The sequence below is a fragment of the Pseudochaenichthys georgianus genome, chromosome 4, assembly GCF_902827115.2.
Source record: "Pseudochaenichthys georgianus chromosome 4, fPseGeo1.2, whole genome shotgun sequence".
Lineage (NCBI taxonomy): Eukaryota > Metazoa > Chordata > Actinopteri > Perciformes > Channichthyidae > Pseudochaenichthys > Pseudochaenichthys georgianus.
The window spans coordinates 31297588-31314817 of NC_047506.1; the positions used below are offsets into that span (position 1 = coordinate 31297588).

The 17230-nt window shown below is 41.5% G+C and overlaps 1 protein-coding gene across 1 annotated transcript in view; it reads right to left on the reverse strand.

Annotated features, from left to right (window-relative positions):
* The window catches only part of LOC117445233 (1-phosphatidylinositol 4,5-bisphosphate phosphodiesterase gamma-1-like), a 37038-nt gene that overhangs the window by 1833 nt on the left and 17975 nt on the right, over positions 1–17230 (reverse strand). The window contains exons 5-31 of the mRNA XM_034080737.1: positions 16263–16347; positions 16104–16184; positions 15074–15108; positions 14349–14421; positions 14168–14263; positions 13971–14089; positions 12391–12476; positions 12136–12256; positions 11442–11610; positions 10592–10711; positions 10404–10511; positions 10139–10323; positions 8486–8686; positions 8285–8404; positions 8010–8193; positions 7035–7112; positions 6504–6607; positions 6317–6413; positions 6178–6244; positions 4882–5048; positions 3993–4089; positions 3683–3907; positions 2582–2727; positions 1826–1940; positions 1569–1730; positions 964–1052; positions 343–527 (exon numbers count right to left, since the gene is read on the reverse strand). Of these exons, the coding sequence (XP_033936628.1) occupies positions 343–527; positions 964–1052; positions 1569–1730; positions 1826–1940; positions 2582–2727; positions 3683–3907; positions 3993–4089; positions 4882–5048; positions 6178–6244; positions 6317–6413; positions 6504–6607; positions 7035–7112; positions 8010–8193; positions 8285–8404; positions 8486–8686; positions 10139–10323; positions 10404–10511; positions 10592–10711; positions 11442–11610; positions 12136–12256; positions 12391–12476; positions 13971–14089; positions 14168–14263; positions 14349–14421; positions 15074–15108; positions 16104–16184; positions 16263–16347 (3315 nt within the window). The remainder of the gene's footprint in view (positions 1–342; positions 528–963; positions 1053–1568; positions 1731–1825; positions 1941–2581; positions 2728–3682; positions 3908–3992; positions 4090–4881; positions 5049–6177; positions 6245–6316; positions 6414–6503; positions 6608–7034; positions 7113–8009; positions 8194–8284; positions 8405–8485; positions 8687–10138; positions 10324–10403; positions 10512–10591; positions 10712–11441; positions 11611–12135; positions 12257–12390; positions 12477–13970; positions 14090–14167; positions 14264–14348; positions 14422–15073; positions 15109–16103; positions 16185–16262; positions 16348–17230) is intronic.

Here is a 17230-nt window from a genome sequence, read left to right on the forward strand (position 1 = left end):
TTTTAATGGCATACATTTATGGTAACACTGAAATATTACACTTGTTCATAGCGGACTGATATAGTATGTCATAAAAGTGTTTAGTGAATGCACAAAAAAATCATTAAAATATAGAAGGAAATGAAAATCTCCAAAAGAGCCATATTTTCTTTTGACTTTTATACAAACTACTATATATAGACTAGTGGCAGGCGGCCTCAATCTAGCAAATATGTGAAAAACACTAATTAATTGAATTATCATCTACAAAATGTAATATAATAAAAATGAATAATGAATAAATGTCTGTCAAAACATATGATTAAGTACATGCTTCCTTTCTGAATCTTGGTGGTCAGTCACCTGCGGTTCCGGGCCTCCACCAGCTCGCTCAGCTGGTCCTGAGCCGCTCTGAGCTCCTCCAGGCTCTGCTGGTAGCCCAGGTCCCCGGACCCCGACCTCTCCAGGAGGGACACCTGGGTGGACAGCTCGCTGGTTCGATCCCGCAGCCGCTGGATGGACATGTACAGGTTCTCATCGTCCTCCTCCTGCAGCCACAGTGAGGAAGGAGACGGAGAGGAAAGTGGAAGTTATCATGTATAACTTCTCTCCTATAATCCTAATTGCATAGATGCTAATACATAAATAGCAGGGTTGTCAACGTTTACACATTAACGCTAGTAATCAACCTTTAAACCGTAACCTGTCAAAAAAAAGAAACGCAAAGGAATCACATTTCTAAGTTTAACCCGCAGTTGCTCCAAAAGCGTGGATGTGTACCGTTAATTGCATGGCAGGGAAAAGGTAAAAAAAGCATTGGTAACGGTACAAGCTACATGTATTGCACTGTCTGCAGACCACTGGACAACAGGAAGCATACTGCACTACCTCCGTGTAAAGGAAAAACTTCACTTTATAATGTGCGGAAACTCTTACAAATGTGCCATGCATTTGTTTGTTTTATCTCCCCAACAACTGGTTTACCTTTGCATTGACGATCTCTATGTGGACCAGAAGGGAAGCCAGCTCCAGCTCTTCACTGTAGCTGTTCTTCAGGGGGATGCTCCTGTAGCCTGGACACACACACACCACTAAATCAACACTTTTTGGCAAAAATGATTTACAGTTCTACAGTTAACATCATAAGATCATGTTATCACGTGAGCCCAGTCTGCTCTGATTGGTTAGCTGGTTGTCCCGCCCCTTAGCCTATCACGTAAGATGCGTTGGAGCGATAGCCAATAGAAAAGGAGTGTTAAGTAGTCATGTCCCTATGTAACGCAGGTAAACAACTTTAATAATCAGTTAATCCGTTTGTTTTTTCTCTTTTCTTTGAGTTTTTGTTTTAACTGTACCTCATGATGTCATGTATGCCCAGTAAAAAAAAGAATTCAATTTTCGAAAAAAAGAGGAGCTTATTAGGACCAGATGACATGGCCTAGTAAGGTGTGTCTTTGTATTATATGTGTGCATGCTGTTGTAAATACTTTGTTGTCCTCTTCCCTCAGAACATTAATTACTGTTGGCTTCTTTCAGAACTTAACTAAGACATTGAATGTGCTGGGGTTCTGCTATTATTCCACATTCACCTGTGCGTAGCAGACGGACAGGGAAGGTGGCCTGTGCCAGGAAGTTAGGATCGCTGAACATGTCCTCCTCGTAGACAGTGAAGCGCAGAAAGGAGAAGCTGGGGTTGTGGATGTCGAACACAAACTGCCTCTGCACCCACACAGGGTTCAACCCGTTATCAGCTGGGGAGCAGGAGGATAGACGGTCAGCTCTCAGGCAGTGAACACATCAATGTAAATCACGTATGTAGCAGCCAGGCGGCAGCACATTGTCTTACCCACGACGTCCGTCTTGCATTTACAGCTGTCGTGTTCTGCTCCACAGATCTCCACCTCCACGAAGGGACAGACGATGCTGCGGCCATTTTTAGGCAGGTGACGGGCTCCGAGCACCTGATTCAAGACGAGAAACAAGTGTGACAAGCAGATAGAACAACGAACATCTCAATCTTAAGTTTTAAGAGACTGTTAATACAACTGTGTCCCAAGCTTTGATTTAGTATGATAAGGAGAAATATTGGTTCTGGTTGGTCTAAAGCAGGGGTGCCCAATACGTCGATCGCAAACTGTGCCATACGGGTTCATGCAGTTACGAGGGGGCCTCACCTCCTCATCTGCCCCCCCCCCCCCCCCCGCTCGCTGTAGGTAGATCATTTGGGCTTGGTCATTTTAAAAGGAAAGTGTGGGCACTCCTTGTCTAAAGTCTTGAAATAAAGTATGTTGCTGCTATAACTTACCTAATTTTGGATCAATAAAGTTAAATTATCAATATTAATATGGTTCAGACTAACTTTTAGCAAATATCTTACAGCACATCTTCCATTTAATTTTGTTGTGCATTTTATTCATGCAATGCTTGATTGTGCTTCCTGCTGTTTCTAAGATGGAGCCATTTTCTTATCATACTATATTTAGTCTCCGGGCAAACTGTTTGTTCCTCTAAAACATAAGGATAAAACAGCAAAAACTAAATAAAAATGTCAAGAGGGGGCTAAGAAAATATTTTTCTTTTATCCAGAAATGATGGATCTGACCTGTAACTGGATGGTGATTGGCTCCACATGTAGGGTGTCCTTGTCGAAAGGGTCGAAGGCGTCGTCGCTCATAACTTCAGGCTGAGGAACGAAGCCGCTGCTCCCTCCCAGCATGAACAGGGACTGGTTCAGCTGCATGGGTTTATCTACACACACATTTCAGATTTATCAAACACATTTTCTTTGTTATCATACAACTGACATCCTTATTGTTAAGATCCTGCAACCTTAAATAAGTGTGTACATGAGGGTAGTAATTATGCGTTCAAGTCAAACCTCCAACAATTTTTACCGGGATATTGTTTTTCTTTCGCTTCAGATCATTTGAATATTCAACCTGAAGAGGTAAACATATTTTGAAAATGATTATTTTTTCTGTAGCAGTAAACCATTAAAGGGGACCTATTATGCTCATTTTCAGGTTCATATTAATATTTAGTGCTTCTACTGTGACATGTCTCCATGCTTTAATGTTCAAAAATGTATTTATGTTTCTCATACTGCCTGTGCTGCAGCACCTCTTTTCACCCTCTGTCTGAAACCAGAGCCCAGTTTGCTCTGATTGGTCATGTCCCGCCCTCACAAGCAATGTGTTTAAGTGCTAGCCAGGGGGAGTGCGGAGGGAACTTTGGGGTTCGAGCCTTTGCAGACCATTTGCATGCACAAAAACCTATAGAACACACTACAGGAAACCCAAAACACACGACAGGACCTCTTTAAACCATCTCTTCACCCCTTAGATTTATCCCTGAAATGCGATCAAGCATATGTTTTTTCATTTTATTCTATGTAGTATACTGTTCTATTTCCGTGGTGGTCACTCAAATGCAAGCAACATGTGATAATTAGGGTAAACATTCTAATAAGTACATTTGAATTCATCAAAAACTGTATTTGCATGCTTGAGATCCAAAAACAAGCAGAACATGTATTTTGTCAGTGGCGCTTAACTTGTAATTAGCAACCAACATTGAATATGAGGAAAACATTTTTTTACAATAGCTTTTTATATAATGTTTTACTTACTTGTTGATTGCTTGTATGTGCCGTTCTCTTTTGTTCTGACACTGTGTAAACTTACATGTATATCTGCACACTGACCTGGGGTCTGGAAGTTGAGAGCCACCAGCTGGGAGCCGCAGAGCCACATGGGCAGCGGGTCGTAGTTGGACGAGTCTAGCCTCTGTCCTCGGGGGTAGACTCTGGAAAGCTGCCGGCGGTTGTACTGCAGGAAGCGCTTCCCTTTGCTGCGGGTCGCAAACTTCTCCGCCTTCGTCTCCGGGAAGGAGGACATGTCCCGGTAACACGCCCTCTCTGTCCCGATCTCTGAAACAGCAGCAAAAAAAAAAAGAGTTAAACACGGAAACTTTATAAGTGATGCAAGAGAAGAAGAGAGCAGTTTGGTCCTTACTGTCCTCGTTGAAGGGGACGGGTCTGCAGTAGACCACCAGCTCTGACAGCTCCACCGCGATCTTCTTCCTCCTCTCCATCTGCTTCTCCTCCTGCATCTGTTACCATGGAGATACTGTGCAGTCAATATAAAAAGAGCCTTTGAAATATTGGATTACTTTAGAAAGAGCAGCAACATGGTCAAAGGTTTAATCCGAAACGATTCTTAAAAAGACTTTAATGCATTGACTTGACTTACCAATCAGTGGCTTTCACCCTCTGTAACTGGGCAATACTGACAATACTTATACTGTGTACTTTGAATTATTCAACTGTGCAACATTAATACAACTTAGGATCATCACTGTATTACACTGTGCATTTTGAGCCATAGTATGGTTCCTCATCAATATCTTTATTAATACTTATAAACACATGTATATATTGCAATATTCACGTTTAACATATTAATTGTTGTATATTTATAGAAGTACAACTTGCAGGTTTTTTACTTAACTTATTATCTTAATATTTTGTTTTCATTGTATTTCATTTTATCTTTCTATTTTCATGTTATTATAAAATGGGGCAACTGTCATGAAACCTAATTTTACTATTTTATTTTATATTTGTATTCTATTCTATTTTATTTTCCTGTGGCATTTTTACTTTAACTCCTTAGGCTTACATTTTCTTACTTTTTATTTTATCTTGTTTTCTTATTGCAAATTTTAAATTAACTTCTTATGTTTATATACTTTTTCTATTCTATTTTCTTAAGTTATTATATTTTTAATGGAGCAACTTTCATCAAAACAAATTTCCTCATGGGATAAATAAAGAATTGTGAATCTGATTGTTAAAAATGTACATTTCCCACAAGATGAAGTTCTCCGTCCCTGCGTACTCACCCGTGCGTCAGCGTTCTGCGTGGCCTCTCTGATCCGGGACACCCAGCCCGTCAGGTCCTCCAGAGAGTCGGCCGCCACGTCCAGGGTCTGCACCGGAAGAGAGGACGGCTGCTGGGACTGGATGGTGATCACATGGGGGCGAGAGTTCTTCCCGTCCTTAAGCACCACTGGACAGAGCGATGGAGAGAGGAAGAGGTAAGGAGAGAGAGAGAGAGAGAGAGAGAGAGAGAGAGAGAGAGAGAGAGAGAGAGAGAGTTCCGTTCAGAAAAAGTTGTTTTTGAGACTTTTTAGATGTTCGTTTCCAAAGAGGGCTAACAGGTTACAACAATCAAATCAAAGTTTATTTATATAGCAAGTTATCACAAAACACGCATGTCTCAATGGACTTTAGAGATAAACAAACATTGATGGCAGTGTTAACAGATAAATCAAATAATAAAAACAAGATAGAACGTGAAACACAAATCAAATAGATACAAATAAAACCATACAGAATAGAATAAATAGCATACAATGTAGGACTCAGGGGGACAAACACAGCATCATCTTAAACCAGCTCCAAGTATAGGCTTTATTTAAAAGGAAGGTCTTCAACACACTCTTCTGAACACTGTCTGCCTCCATAATACACTGACCAAAAATATAAACACAACACTTTTGTGTTTGCTCCCATTTTTCATGAGATGAACTCAAAGATTTAAAACATTTTCTATATACACAAAATAACCATTTCTCTCAAATATTGTTCACAAATCTGAAAAAATCTGTGATAGTGAGCACTTCTCCTTTGCCGACATAATCCATCCCACCTCACAGGTGTGGCATATCAAGATGCTGATTGGACAGCATGATTATTGCACAGGTGTGCCTTAGGCTGGCCACAATAAAAGGCCACTCTGAAACGTGCAGTTTTGCTTTATTGGGGGGGTCCGAAAACCAGTCAGTATCTGGTGTGAGGGGTAGGGGTAGGGTTAGGGTAATGTTGTGAATCGAGTGGCCTGTATTCGTCGTCCATTACATACGCCTGCCCATACCATAACCCCACCACCACCATGGGCCACTCGATTCACAACACTACCCTAACCCTAACCCTACCCCTCACACCAGATACCAGGTAATCGGACAGCTTTATACTTACCTTCCATCTAAATTATTTTCATTTCTTAGATTAATCATATTGTGGGCTGTATTTATTTTTCTTCAAAAAATATAAATGAGCATTTTAACCAAAGCAAGCAAGTGTTTGGACAGTATAAGTCTATAAATAAAAAGTAAGCATGTGTTTACGGGACTCACCGACATGGCAGGTGGGAACATCAATGAAGCCCTTAAGAAACGTCCCGAGAGGACTGTTCTCTGTGGACTGAGACAACAACAAAAGAATTAGCATTGGAAACACAAGCTGATCATTTTGCTCAGCTAACCCCTCACTCACCACTTGGTCCGGCTCTCTGGAGGGGGAGCTGGGGACCTCCTCCACGTAGTTTGCAGGAAACCACAGCTGTTTCTTCCCTCCGTAGTCGCCTCGCCACCTAAACACAGCACACGGGTTCATGAGGAGCTGCAATAGGTGGAAGTAACACGCAAACAGGAGGTCACATGGTACACTGAGATGCACTCACCAGCCGCCATCCTGCTTCTCCACACTGACGATGAGCGCCTGTTTGGGGAAGCAGAGCTCGTCCTCCCTCTGAGCTCGATAGTCGTACAGAGCTTTGACCGTGCACTGAAACAGGAGAGGAACCATCAGTCTGTCTGACACTGTGCACTTTTACATATGACCACTAGGAGGTGCAAAAGTCAGAACATGTTTAAATCTTATACATCCTGTTTCTATTTCCTTACTCACGAACATCCCTTTCTTCCTTCAACGTCTTTCTTTTCTTTGTTTTCTTCATCGCTAACTCATCCATAAGCTAAAAAGAGTTTCAACAAACAGTAAAACTAAACTCTGCTCTTCCATGGAATACAATTTGATATCATAAGTAAGTAATAGAAAGAGGTTAATTTGGCTAATAAGTAAATTCTGAAATAAATACTCCATATTAGCTTCAAAAGGGAATAACTCTGCTAATCATGTGTTGAATGATATGATAGTGATTAGATGATTAACAGTGAATAAAACTGGAAGTCCACAGTTCAGTCTCACTTACCCGAGCAGTGGGCATCTTATTGGCCTCCACGTAGAAATGAGGGGTGCGGACCTCATACAGCGCCCCGTAGTCGAGCTCCTGACACATTCATGACAAATAATAGTGGTTAGTGTTGAGGTTTAAACGCTATTAAACTCATTCTGAATTGAAAGCTGCAGTACACATGTATGAAGGTACAATAACAGCAAATATCAGTTGTGATAATTATGTTGTGCATGTTATTGCTACATACCATTTTTTTTCTGTTTTTGAACCAGCCAGGTTACTTGAATTAGTATCTCAGTGAAAACCATGCATGACTTTAATGGCAGACACTAGTTTATTGCATAAAAAAACGCTATCTAAGGTGCAAATTGAGGAAAAATCCACAAAATGAAGTATGCCAATTGATTATTATAATAATCCTTATATTTATTATAGCGCTTTATCAAAGACTCTCAAAGCGCTTTACAAATACACATTACATATACAGATCATACATGTAATGGTAATCTACTGTGGACAATACCCACAGGAGCAAATTCGGGTGAAGTGTCTTGCCCAAGGACACAACGGCCTGACGCAGTGGGGCGGGAGCGGGTTTCGAACTGGAGTTCCCCAACGCCCCCTTGATCTGATGATCAAACGCACAGACCACTGCGCCACCCGTCCCGTATTTAGGTGTTTATCATCAAGAATGCCAGACAATTACTGGTTGATTGATAAAAAACAATGTATGGTTGAAACTTCTGATGGACATTATGTTTTTATTTTGATAATAAAATACTTTTTGAATATTCATATTTATATTCGAGGAGAGGATACATGATGGCTAAACTGTCCCCAGTAGAAAAAAGCAACACTGTGCAAGAGATGGAAAGAGGTTAACAGACAGAGCGCTGGACGTCAACAGTTGGATGTCAAGTAGAAAACACGGGCTACTACAGCAATGATGTAAACATTTAATATGTGATTCCTGATCTGTGTGTGTCTCACCGCGGTGCCCATGCGGTCCAGAGTGTCCTCGTTGATGGGGTAGCGGAGCCTCATCTTGCGGTACAGAGGATGCTTCTCGTAGTAGCTCACCAGGTCCACGAGACTCTCGAACTCTGCCGAGCTGCCCAACATGAAGAGGCGTCCTTCCTGCTGAATACGGCAGTGCTTGATCTTCCCCTCCGCCCTGCAGGCAGATGGAGAGAGAAGGACATTTAAACACAGAACGTTAAACTCTCAAAAATAGACTTCATTGATTGTCTTTGGGTTTGTGCGACCTGAAGGAGATGGCATAGGAGCTGTTTTCGCTGCGTTTCCGCACTAAGAAAGCTCCGTCTCTGGGGACACGCATCAGCATGTGTTCAGCCTGAACACGCGACAGACTGGAGTGGAACCACCTGGAAGACAGAAATCTGTTTTATTCAGTTTTCCTCTCTGCTTTCAAATACAGCAGTCGTGAAGGGACATTGATGACTCACTCTCTGCTCTCATGCGCGTTGGGCTGAGGGACGGGGCTGAGCAGCCGCATCTCGAACTCGTTGCAGCGCAGAGGCGTGTCTCTGTAGTGGCAGATGAGGCGGTACAGGCTGTCGAACACCAGGTTGTCGGTAAGGTAGAATCGAGTGGAGCCTGACTCCTGACGGGAGTGGATCCTGCAGTGCTGGACCCGACCGGAGCGCCTGGAGGAGGAGGGACCGTTTGCATATTCAACGCTACTCATCTGTTATAAAACTCTGGCAGGCTGAAGACAAAGACTGATTAAACATTCAATACTTAAATAAATTGCTCACATTTTAACCAGATTGCACAGAACAAAAACATAAAGGCAGCTTTAAAAATACAATATCTCATACTTTCTCATTGATTCGTAAGCTTTAAACCATATCATATTTGTTGTCTGGCATTTCCTGTTTGTTCTTGTTTTATTTTGGTACTAACCTCCCCTCTCATTTTAGGTAGTTTGACTCCTCCCCATGTGTGTTCTTCACTGGCCTGATTACCTGCCCGCCCTTATTGTTTGCACCTGTAGAGCCCCTGTGTGTGTGTGTAATCTGTGTTTTCTCTGTGCCAAGTGCCAGATCGTTTCGTGCCATAGAGTCGAGCCTTCCAGCGTTTATTGAGCCTTACAAATATTATTAGAGATTAGACAGCCAGTTGATTTCAGTCCTCAGTGCTAGAGAGTTAGTGAGTATTATTAAGTATTTAGTAAGTAATTTTTGGAGTACATGTATACTAAGTGTGTTTGTATTGCCCTGCAAATCAAATCAAGTCAGTAAATACAAGGCAGAACGTTTAAAAGTGAGCGCTGAGCTTCAGCCTGCAATGTTCAAAACAACAGAGCCAGAAATCTAGGTGTAGTCATGGACTCTGACCTGAGTTTCAACAGTCACATTAAAACAGTTACTAAATCAGCCTACTATCACCTAAAGAACACATCTAGGATTAAAAGACTAATGTCACAGCAGGATTTGGAAAAACTGGCTTCCTGTGTGTCAAAGAATAGATTTCAAAATATTGCTGCTGGTTTATAAAGCACTGAATGGTTTAGGCCCAAAATACATTTCTGATCTCCTGCTAAATTATGCACCATCCAGATCTCTCAGATCTTCAGGGACTGGTCAGCTTTCTGTCCCCAGAGTCAGAACTAAACCTGGAGAAGCAGCGTTCAGTTATTATGCTCCAAATATCTGGAACAAACTCCCAGAAACCTGCAGGTCCGCTGCAACTCTTACTACTTTTAAATCCAGCAAGAAGACTTTTCTTTTTGTCGCTACTATAAATTGAACTATTCATATCTTAAACTGCACTGTAACTTTTATCCATGTATTTTTTCTTTTAATGTTTATTTTATTAGCTTTTCTTTGTAATGACTGATTTGAAATGCCATTTTCTTAATGTCTTTAATTTTTTGTAGAGCACTTTGAATTGCCTTGTGTTGAAAGGTGCTATATAAATAAACCTGCCTTGCCTTGCCTTGCCTTACTCAACTCCCCCAATCACTTTCTTATAAATGTGTTTCTATAATCCTGCTATCTCTTCTTTTATTCCTATTTCTATTTCTTTCTTTCTCCAAAACAAAAAGAAGCTGAGATCAATTTGAGTGTGTCGTGTGTGATTTCAGTGTAACTGACCAGAAGGAGAGGGTGTAGTCTCCCACAAATGTCTCACTCTCCCGCACCAGGAAGGTTCCATCCTTGGCCCCCCCCTCGCAGTACTCCTGCAGGAGCTTCTCGGCCACCTGTCGCCCATCACGACCTCCGCCCAGCTTCCCGTGGAACCAGCGCTCGGCACAGTGCTGCTCGTTGTTGTTACACTCCTGACCGAGGGAGGGAGCATCAGCTTTACCTGATAAACACTTTATTATAACTTGTTTATTTTTCATAATCATCTCCCTACCTCTTTCGCTTCGTCGTCCTCCTCTTCATCAGTCGTCTGGTAGTGAGACGTCTCCTCTGAATAGTAAATCTTATTACTGGTCAGGACAAAATAGTGCGGGGTCCACGTCTGTGAATCACACACAAACACATTTCAGTAACACTCCACGACACACTGACTGTGTGTGTGAGGCAGACGGACACACTCACGTGGTCGATGGGGTCTTCCAGGTAGAGGATGCCGTTCTTCAGAGAGTTGCTGATGTCGTTTTCTGAGTAGCTGGCTGAAGTCACCTCTTCGTACAGCGTGCCTTCCACCAGCTTCTTGTGCTGTGATAAAGGGGGGGAACTTAACCACACTGAGGAATGTGGGAGCATTTTCTGCATGCATGTTGGGATTTTCTACAACATGTTATAATTAATGGAGGTCGAAGATTTTGCTCAAGGCCAATGGATTTTCATTTGAATCTTACAAAGAATCTGCAATCTAAATGCAAATGAATGCCTGTTTCCACCCCCGCCTTTAATGCAATCTATTAGGAGTTGTTCATCGAGATAAGCAGCAGGTGGTACCATTACTCTGATTGGAAAACCATTGCAGAAGAAGAGTGCACAACACAATAAGGTCATTACAAGGGCAACTCAAACGGTGACAAAGTAGAAAGATCTATTGAAGTTTGACATTCTCGTTTGTTTTTATGTCATGTAAAAGAAAGAAAAAGTGATATCAGATATTTGACGAGCCACGAGGAAACTGTTTTAATCTGCTGCTATTTTTTCAATTGTTGATCATTTGTCAGTAAAATCCATTGCTCTTTCCTCCAATTTTCTATGGATACATTACATTTGCAGACCCTTTACATGCATACAAACCTATATAATACACTACAGGAAAAGGAACCCCCAAAAAGCCGAATAGGGCCTCTTTAAGCTTGAGCCTCCCCCTCTTCTACAAAATAACTTTCTCTAACCCAGTGTCCACCCTCAGCGATGCCTAAATCCTAAATCCTAAATCCTAAATCCCTTAACCAGAGGGGTAGGTGTGTGTCTGTATGCGTACCTTGATGAGGATCTTCCTGCGGAGCTGGTGGGGGGAGGGGAGCTCCTCTGCGCCGTTGTCTACAGGCTTGGTGAGCAGCAGATCTCCGAACACCTTCTTGAAGTGTGTGGCCATGTTCCTCTGCTGCACCACGCTGCAGTGGTCCTCGATGGACAAGATCACAGGATACCTGCACACACACACACACATACACACACACACACACACACACACACACACACACACACACACACACACACACACACACACACACACACACACACACACACACACACACACACACACACACACACACACACACACACACACACACACACATACACCAGGAAGCTGAATCTCTGGAAACAAAACAACTGGTAGAGTGCAACACTAGTGGAGATGTTCGGGACTAGGTTTAAATAAAGTTTAAGGGATATTGTTAAATGGTAAATAAATAGGTGACTAAATGACCTTGGTTTCTGCCCCTGTTGCAAATCTCACTTTACATTGCGTTGCTTTTGTGCTGTTACTCCTCTATGTTTCCCTATCTACTCCTGATAGATAACATCATATCATGTTTTTTAAGATAAGTACCTCACACTACCCCACTTCAACAACCCAAACTATCCCTTTAAGAAAGCACTGGTATTCTCACCCAGGCAGATGTGATCTAAATAACATTTATTAATACTTTGAAAACCATCTCCAAACGTACTCCGATGTGACGAAGGCGTGCTCTTTGATGGTGTGCAGCACATCCAGGAACTTGATCTTGGAGGTTAACGTGTGGCCGTGGTAGATGATTGGCAGGTCGTCAGGTCCGTCCCAGCAGTCCACTGTGAGCACAAAACACACATTCATTTAAAAACCTTTTGTTCTCTAAACAGATATTAACCTAAATTAATTCAACATATTTCTGTTTCTGATTCATTTTTTATTCATTTTGATATCAAATGTTGGGGACTCTCACGTTCAATGCAGCGGCAGCCCATCCTGAGGCAGCGGGCGTACGCTTCCAGAGACGATTCACTGGAAAACTGATCACCTGTCAGGTAGCTGAGAGAGCAGGAACAAAGAAACAAGTTCAGAACTGTACCTTAATGTGCATTCAATGGGGTGCGACTAATCATAGTTTCCAACATTGATTAATACATATTGTCAGTTATATTATTGTCTTTATTATTCAGTAGAATAATTGTTTTAAAGCCATTAACAAATCCACACATTTGATAGACAGAACCACAAAATAACCATCATTTCTAAAAAAGGATTTAGATACATTCAACAAATATAAGCTGGGATTTTAAGTTAAACTGCTTATCAAAGCATGTGATATTTGTATCTCAAGCACACATACACATTGAGTCAGGTAGGCTTGGGCAGGGGTGGCGGGTACTGTACTGTAGGCTAGGGAAGGCTAAGCCTTCCCAAATATGTTTGTCACTGCATGGTAAAAGAAAAATATAATGTATGTGTGTGTCTTTGACATTAGCGCTGCTGCCACCTGTGCCCTGTACTACGAAGCCAGTTCAACAGACCCTGGGTACGTTTGAGTTATCTTAACTAACCCTAACAAACGCGCTCTCGCTAAGCGGTCATACGACGCTGGTTATCAACTCGGTAAATCAAGCCAGGGGTTTTCTCTCCAGCTGAGAGCGCGTTTACGTGAAAGGGGCGGGGTTAGCCACATTTGACCAATCACAAACAGGGACAAGTGTTGCCTAGCGCAGCGTCATACTTCATTAATGAAAAGTAAACTAATATTAGACAAATATGAGCTTTAAACATCCATGACTTAAACATATAATCTAGGATACAAGCCACAGAGTTGCACCTGCAAGGTGAATACAGCTGGTGAAAGAAAAAGTGTCTGAAGAGTGATATTATTAACAGTTTTATGATATCACTGCCCCGTCAAATACACGAGTGGATCTGACTTTAATTACATTTGACTTGAGTATTTCATCAAACTTAATGTGTTGCTTAAAATAATACTTCTGCATACAGTAGGTGACACTGTAAGAGATGCACGGCCAGATACAGCTGGAGAAGCTGACTCAGATAAGGACATATATGATATATTATGATATTATATGATCGATGATCTGATTGATGATGTGATAATGAATGATAAGTGTGACACGTCGGCGTCTTCTCTGCATACGGCAGTTTAAACTGTATTTCCTTTATACTTAATAGATTTAAACTCCGCGCACTGAGCTCTGATCAGGCGGTGCCCGTGATTTCACTGAGTTGATCTCTTTTCTATAGGCGGGCAGGCAGGCAGCGTCAGGTAAAACAAGTTATTTAGCCTTCCCAAACCTGAGCCTCACGTGCCGCCTATGGGCTTGGGGCTGTTTGCAGGACCAGCAAAAAGATAACCAACGCTATGGCTAAGCTATATGTGAACATTGGACATACAGAGAAGAAAGAAAGAGAGAGAAAAGTATCTCTTCTTTTCAGATGACTTAATATGACAAGGTGGTGTCATTAAATCACCATTATTATACAACAAAATGCTTTTCTTGCGACACAAATGTTGGGACGTACGTGTTGTGAGAGGAGGAGATCCAGTACTGAGACAGCGGCCTTTTCATGTCATCAGCAACGACAGGAGGCAGTTGTGGGTCACACACAGAATTCTCTTTAGAGAACAGGAACGTCAGGAACTAAAAACATGAAGCACCAGGCTGTGAAGCAGGAATAACTCTGCACAGATTGTTCAGGTGTCTCTTTCTTTGTCTCACCTCATCGAGCTGTAGCATGGGCTCCGGCTGCGGCCCCCCCCTCATGTACCCCGTGAGGAACTCTCGGACACGACTCAGATCTGAAGCCCAGGACTCCTGAGAGGAGACGGATACAGAAGTGAGCCCAGAGCAGATTTTAACAGAAAATGTTACTGTGATTTGTGCTGAATCTGCTCAGTACCTTCTGATCCATCTGTAAGAACTTCTGGAAGTCGTAGAGGGACATCTGACAAAGCTCCGGTCTGTCCACATTCCTACAAACACACCAGTTTTTTTAAATTTCAGATAGCAAAAGTTCAACTAAATGAGAAACGGGGCTTGATGCATTATATACAAATGGCTTACTGGAACTACTCCTATAACTCTACCTATGCCACTTCTAATTATGCAATTTCCATAGTTGATGTTTCACAGCCATAGAGCCAACACAAAACATTAAAGTACCATTTAAATGGCAAAAACACATGGGAATGTTTTATTTTCCTGAAGAAAAAAAAGAACCACACCGACGGCTCAAGCTCATACAGCTAAAATGCATCTTCGTCCATAATATCCTATTAACTCTTTATTTGGGACGCCATTTTCGCTGTTAGAAACTTAGCTAGTTTGCGATAACAGCAAAGAGAACAAGGATGTTCTGTGTTTGAACAACATATAGACAACACCTCCTGGTTACCCAGATAAATCCAAGCTAAAGAAGCCTGAACTTTTCCCTTAGCACTAACTATGTCTCTGTAATATCAAATTCGGTCAATGAAGCACTGAAGACATCCACTAAAGATGTAGCTTATTCCGTCTTTAACAAATGTATATATTGTGTGTGTGCCGGACTGATAGAAGGGGTGGGGGGGAGGTGAAGACGAGGGAGTGGACACTGAGGAAGAGGGAGGTGGTGGAGGGACTCACCGCAGTGGGAAGGAGAGCTCCAGCTGCTCAATAATCTGGGGAGAAAAGGGGAGGGACCAGTTGACAGACAGGTGTGAGGGAGCCAGGTGAAGCAATACCAGTCAGTGAGCGTGGTGTGGGTTGAGAGGAGAAGTACTCAGATACAGAACTGAAGCGCTGTACACAAACTGTATATATTGTTTACACATTTCAGAGGGATAGGACTTCTATCTGATGGCTGATGTTACTGGCTGGCTGTAGCAGATTCAGAATGCATAATAAACATGAGATCAGATCAGAAAAATCAGCTCATTAAATCATGTAGGCATGCTAAAACCCTGCATCTCAAATCAAGGGATTATATTTCATCAATATGTCAACATCAATTGTGTATGTATTTATATGAACAGGGGTACGTAAGTGTGTATAAATGTATATTTGGGAAATCATCCCTCCCTAAGAATTGTATGATTCATTACTCGTCTTTTATTATTTTTCATCCATATAATAATTTTGTTTGTCTTTCAGTTTTCTTTTTGTTTGTTCTTGTTACTTGGTTGTGATTTATGTGCAAATGTGAGTTTATATTATATATGTAATAAGCCGGTAAAATAAGGTTTTATTACAAATCACTTGTACTGTACTTTGAATGACAGCTGCCCATTTTAAATATTGCTTGAGTTGCATAAATCCAGCAGTGAACATCATGTCTTCAGTTACATTGTTTCAGCTTGATAACGCAGCTTCTATACAGATTTAATTTCACTGTCCTTTCTGCTCTGTTTCACTCTCAAACTTTGTTCTTGAGTCTTCTATTTGTTTTGCATGCCTTGCAAATGCCCTGCATTATGGAATGTAAATGGAAAGCATTGGGTGCCTGGAAAAGCACATAGAAAATGTATAACAATGAAGCATTTGCTAATCTTTAGCACAAACGTAAGTGTGTACATGTTTATATCATTGCAATACTTGTATTTCAAGTAAAGGATTTAAGTACTTCTTCCACAACAGTGTATGTGTGTATCTGTGCAAACTCAAAAGGGACACTCACGCTCTTCTGTGCGTCGAACATGAGTGTCCTGTAGAGCTGGGAGAAGTTAGGGTAGGACAAGTCGCTCCTGGCCTCCACTTCCTGCGGAAAGAGGGAGGACGAGAGTTTGTGTGACAATTTATCATCTAGGAGAGGATATTCAAAGAGGCAGTGTCTGACCTGCAGTTTGTCTTTGAGAAAGCGCGTGTTAGGGACTCTGTAGTTGATCTGAGGAAGCAGCGCTTTCACATCCTTCACTGTGATGCTGAAACACAAACAAGACAAGGAATATACATTATACACATTAAAGAGATTGCAGGACTGTCTATCCAAACCAAAGACCAGATCATCCTTAAAAACAAACGATACGGTCATTACACCTTTTGGAGAAGCATTCATAAAACTCCCAGTGATGCTATATGTGTTGTCACCAGGAGGTGGCGCTGTATGGTTTGAAGAACTGCTGTCAATGTCAGGGGCAGGTTGCACAAAAAACAAATTCAATCTGATAAGGTTCCTTTGAAGTCAAATAAATCCAAAACACTATTAAGTCTTCTCCTTAAGGTTTCCTCAAACCCTTTACTTAAGGTGCTCTTCTCATCTTGGTCTTACACTTAAGGTTAGTTCAACCATTCGAGAAAACACCTTAGGAAAACAACTTAAGGTATCTCTGACATTCCTGTAATTGGTGATTTCAGAACAGACACGTTTAAGTATTGTTTTGAACCTCTTGGACAGACCTTTTCACCGACCTCTTGAATGAATAGACCTCCCAAATACGTTGTTTTTTGTTAGCTGTTATTTCCAAATGTACCTTTTAGCATTTGCCTTAATTTTTTGTATCTTCCAGGAGTATGAACTTTTCGTCTTCTGGCCTATTTAGTTTTTCTGCCTTTCCTCTTTTATTTGTTGTATCTATCGGCCATGATTGTGAGGGGATAACAGGTACAGTATTACAAACAGTCTCCACGTAAAATGTAGAATTGTACCGTTTCAAAATATCTTTCAACGCCGTAAACGCCCTAACACTTTTCCTAATTAAGAAAAACCTTCTAATGGATACTGTGCAACATCTTTAAGTAACTTTCTTAGCTAAGCGGAAAGTTTTAACTTCCGTACTTATATGTATCACACATGTTAAAACATGT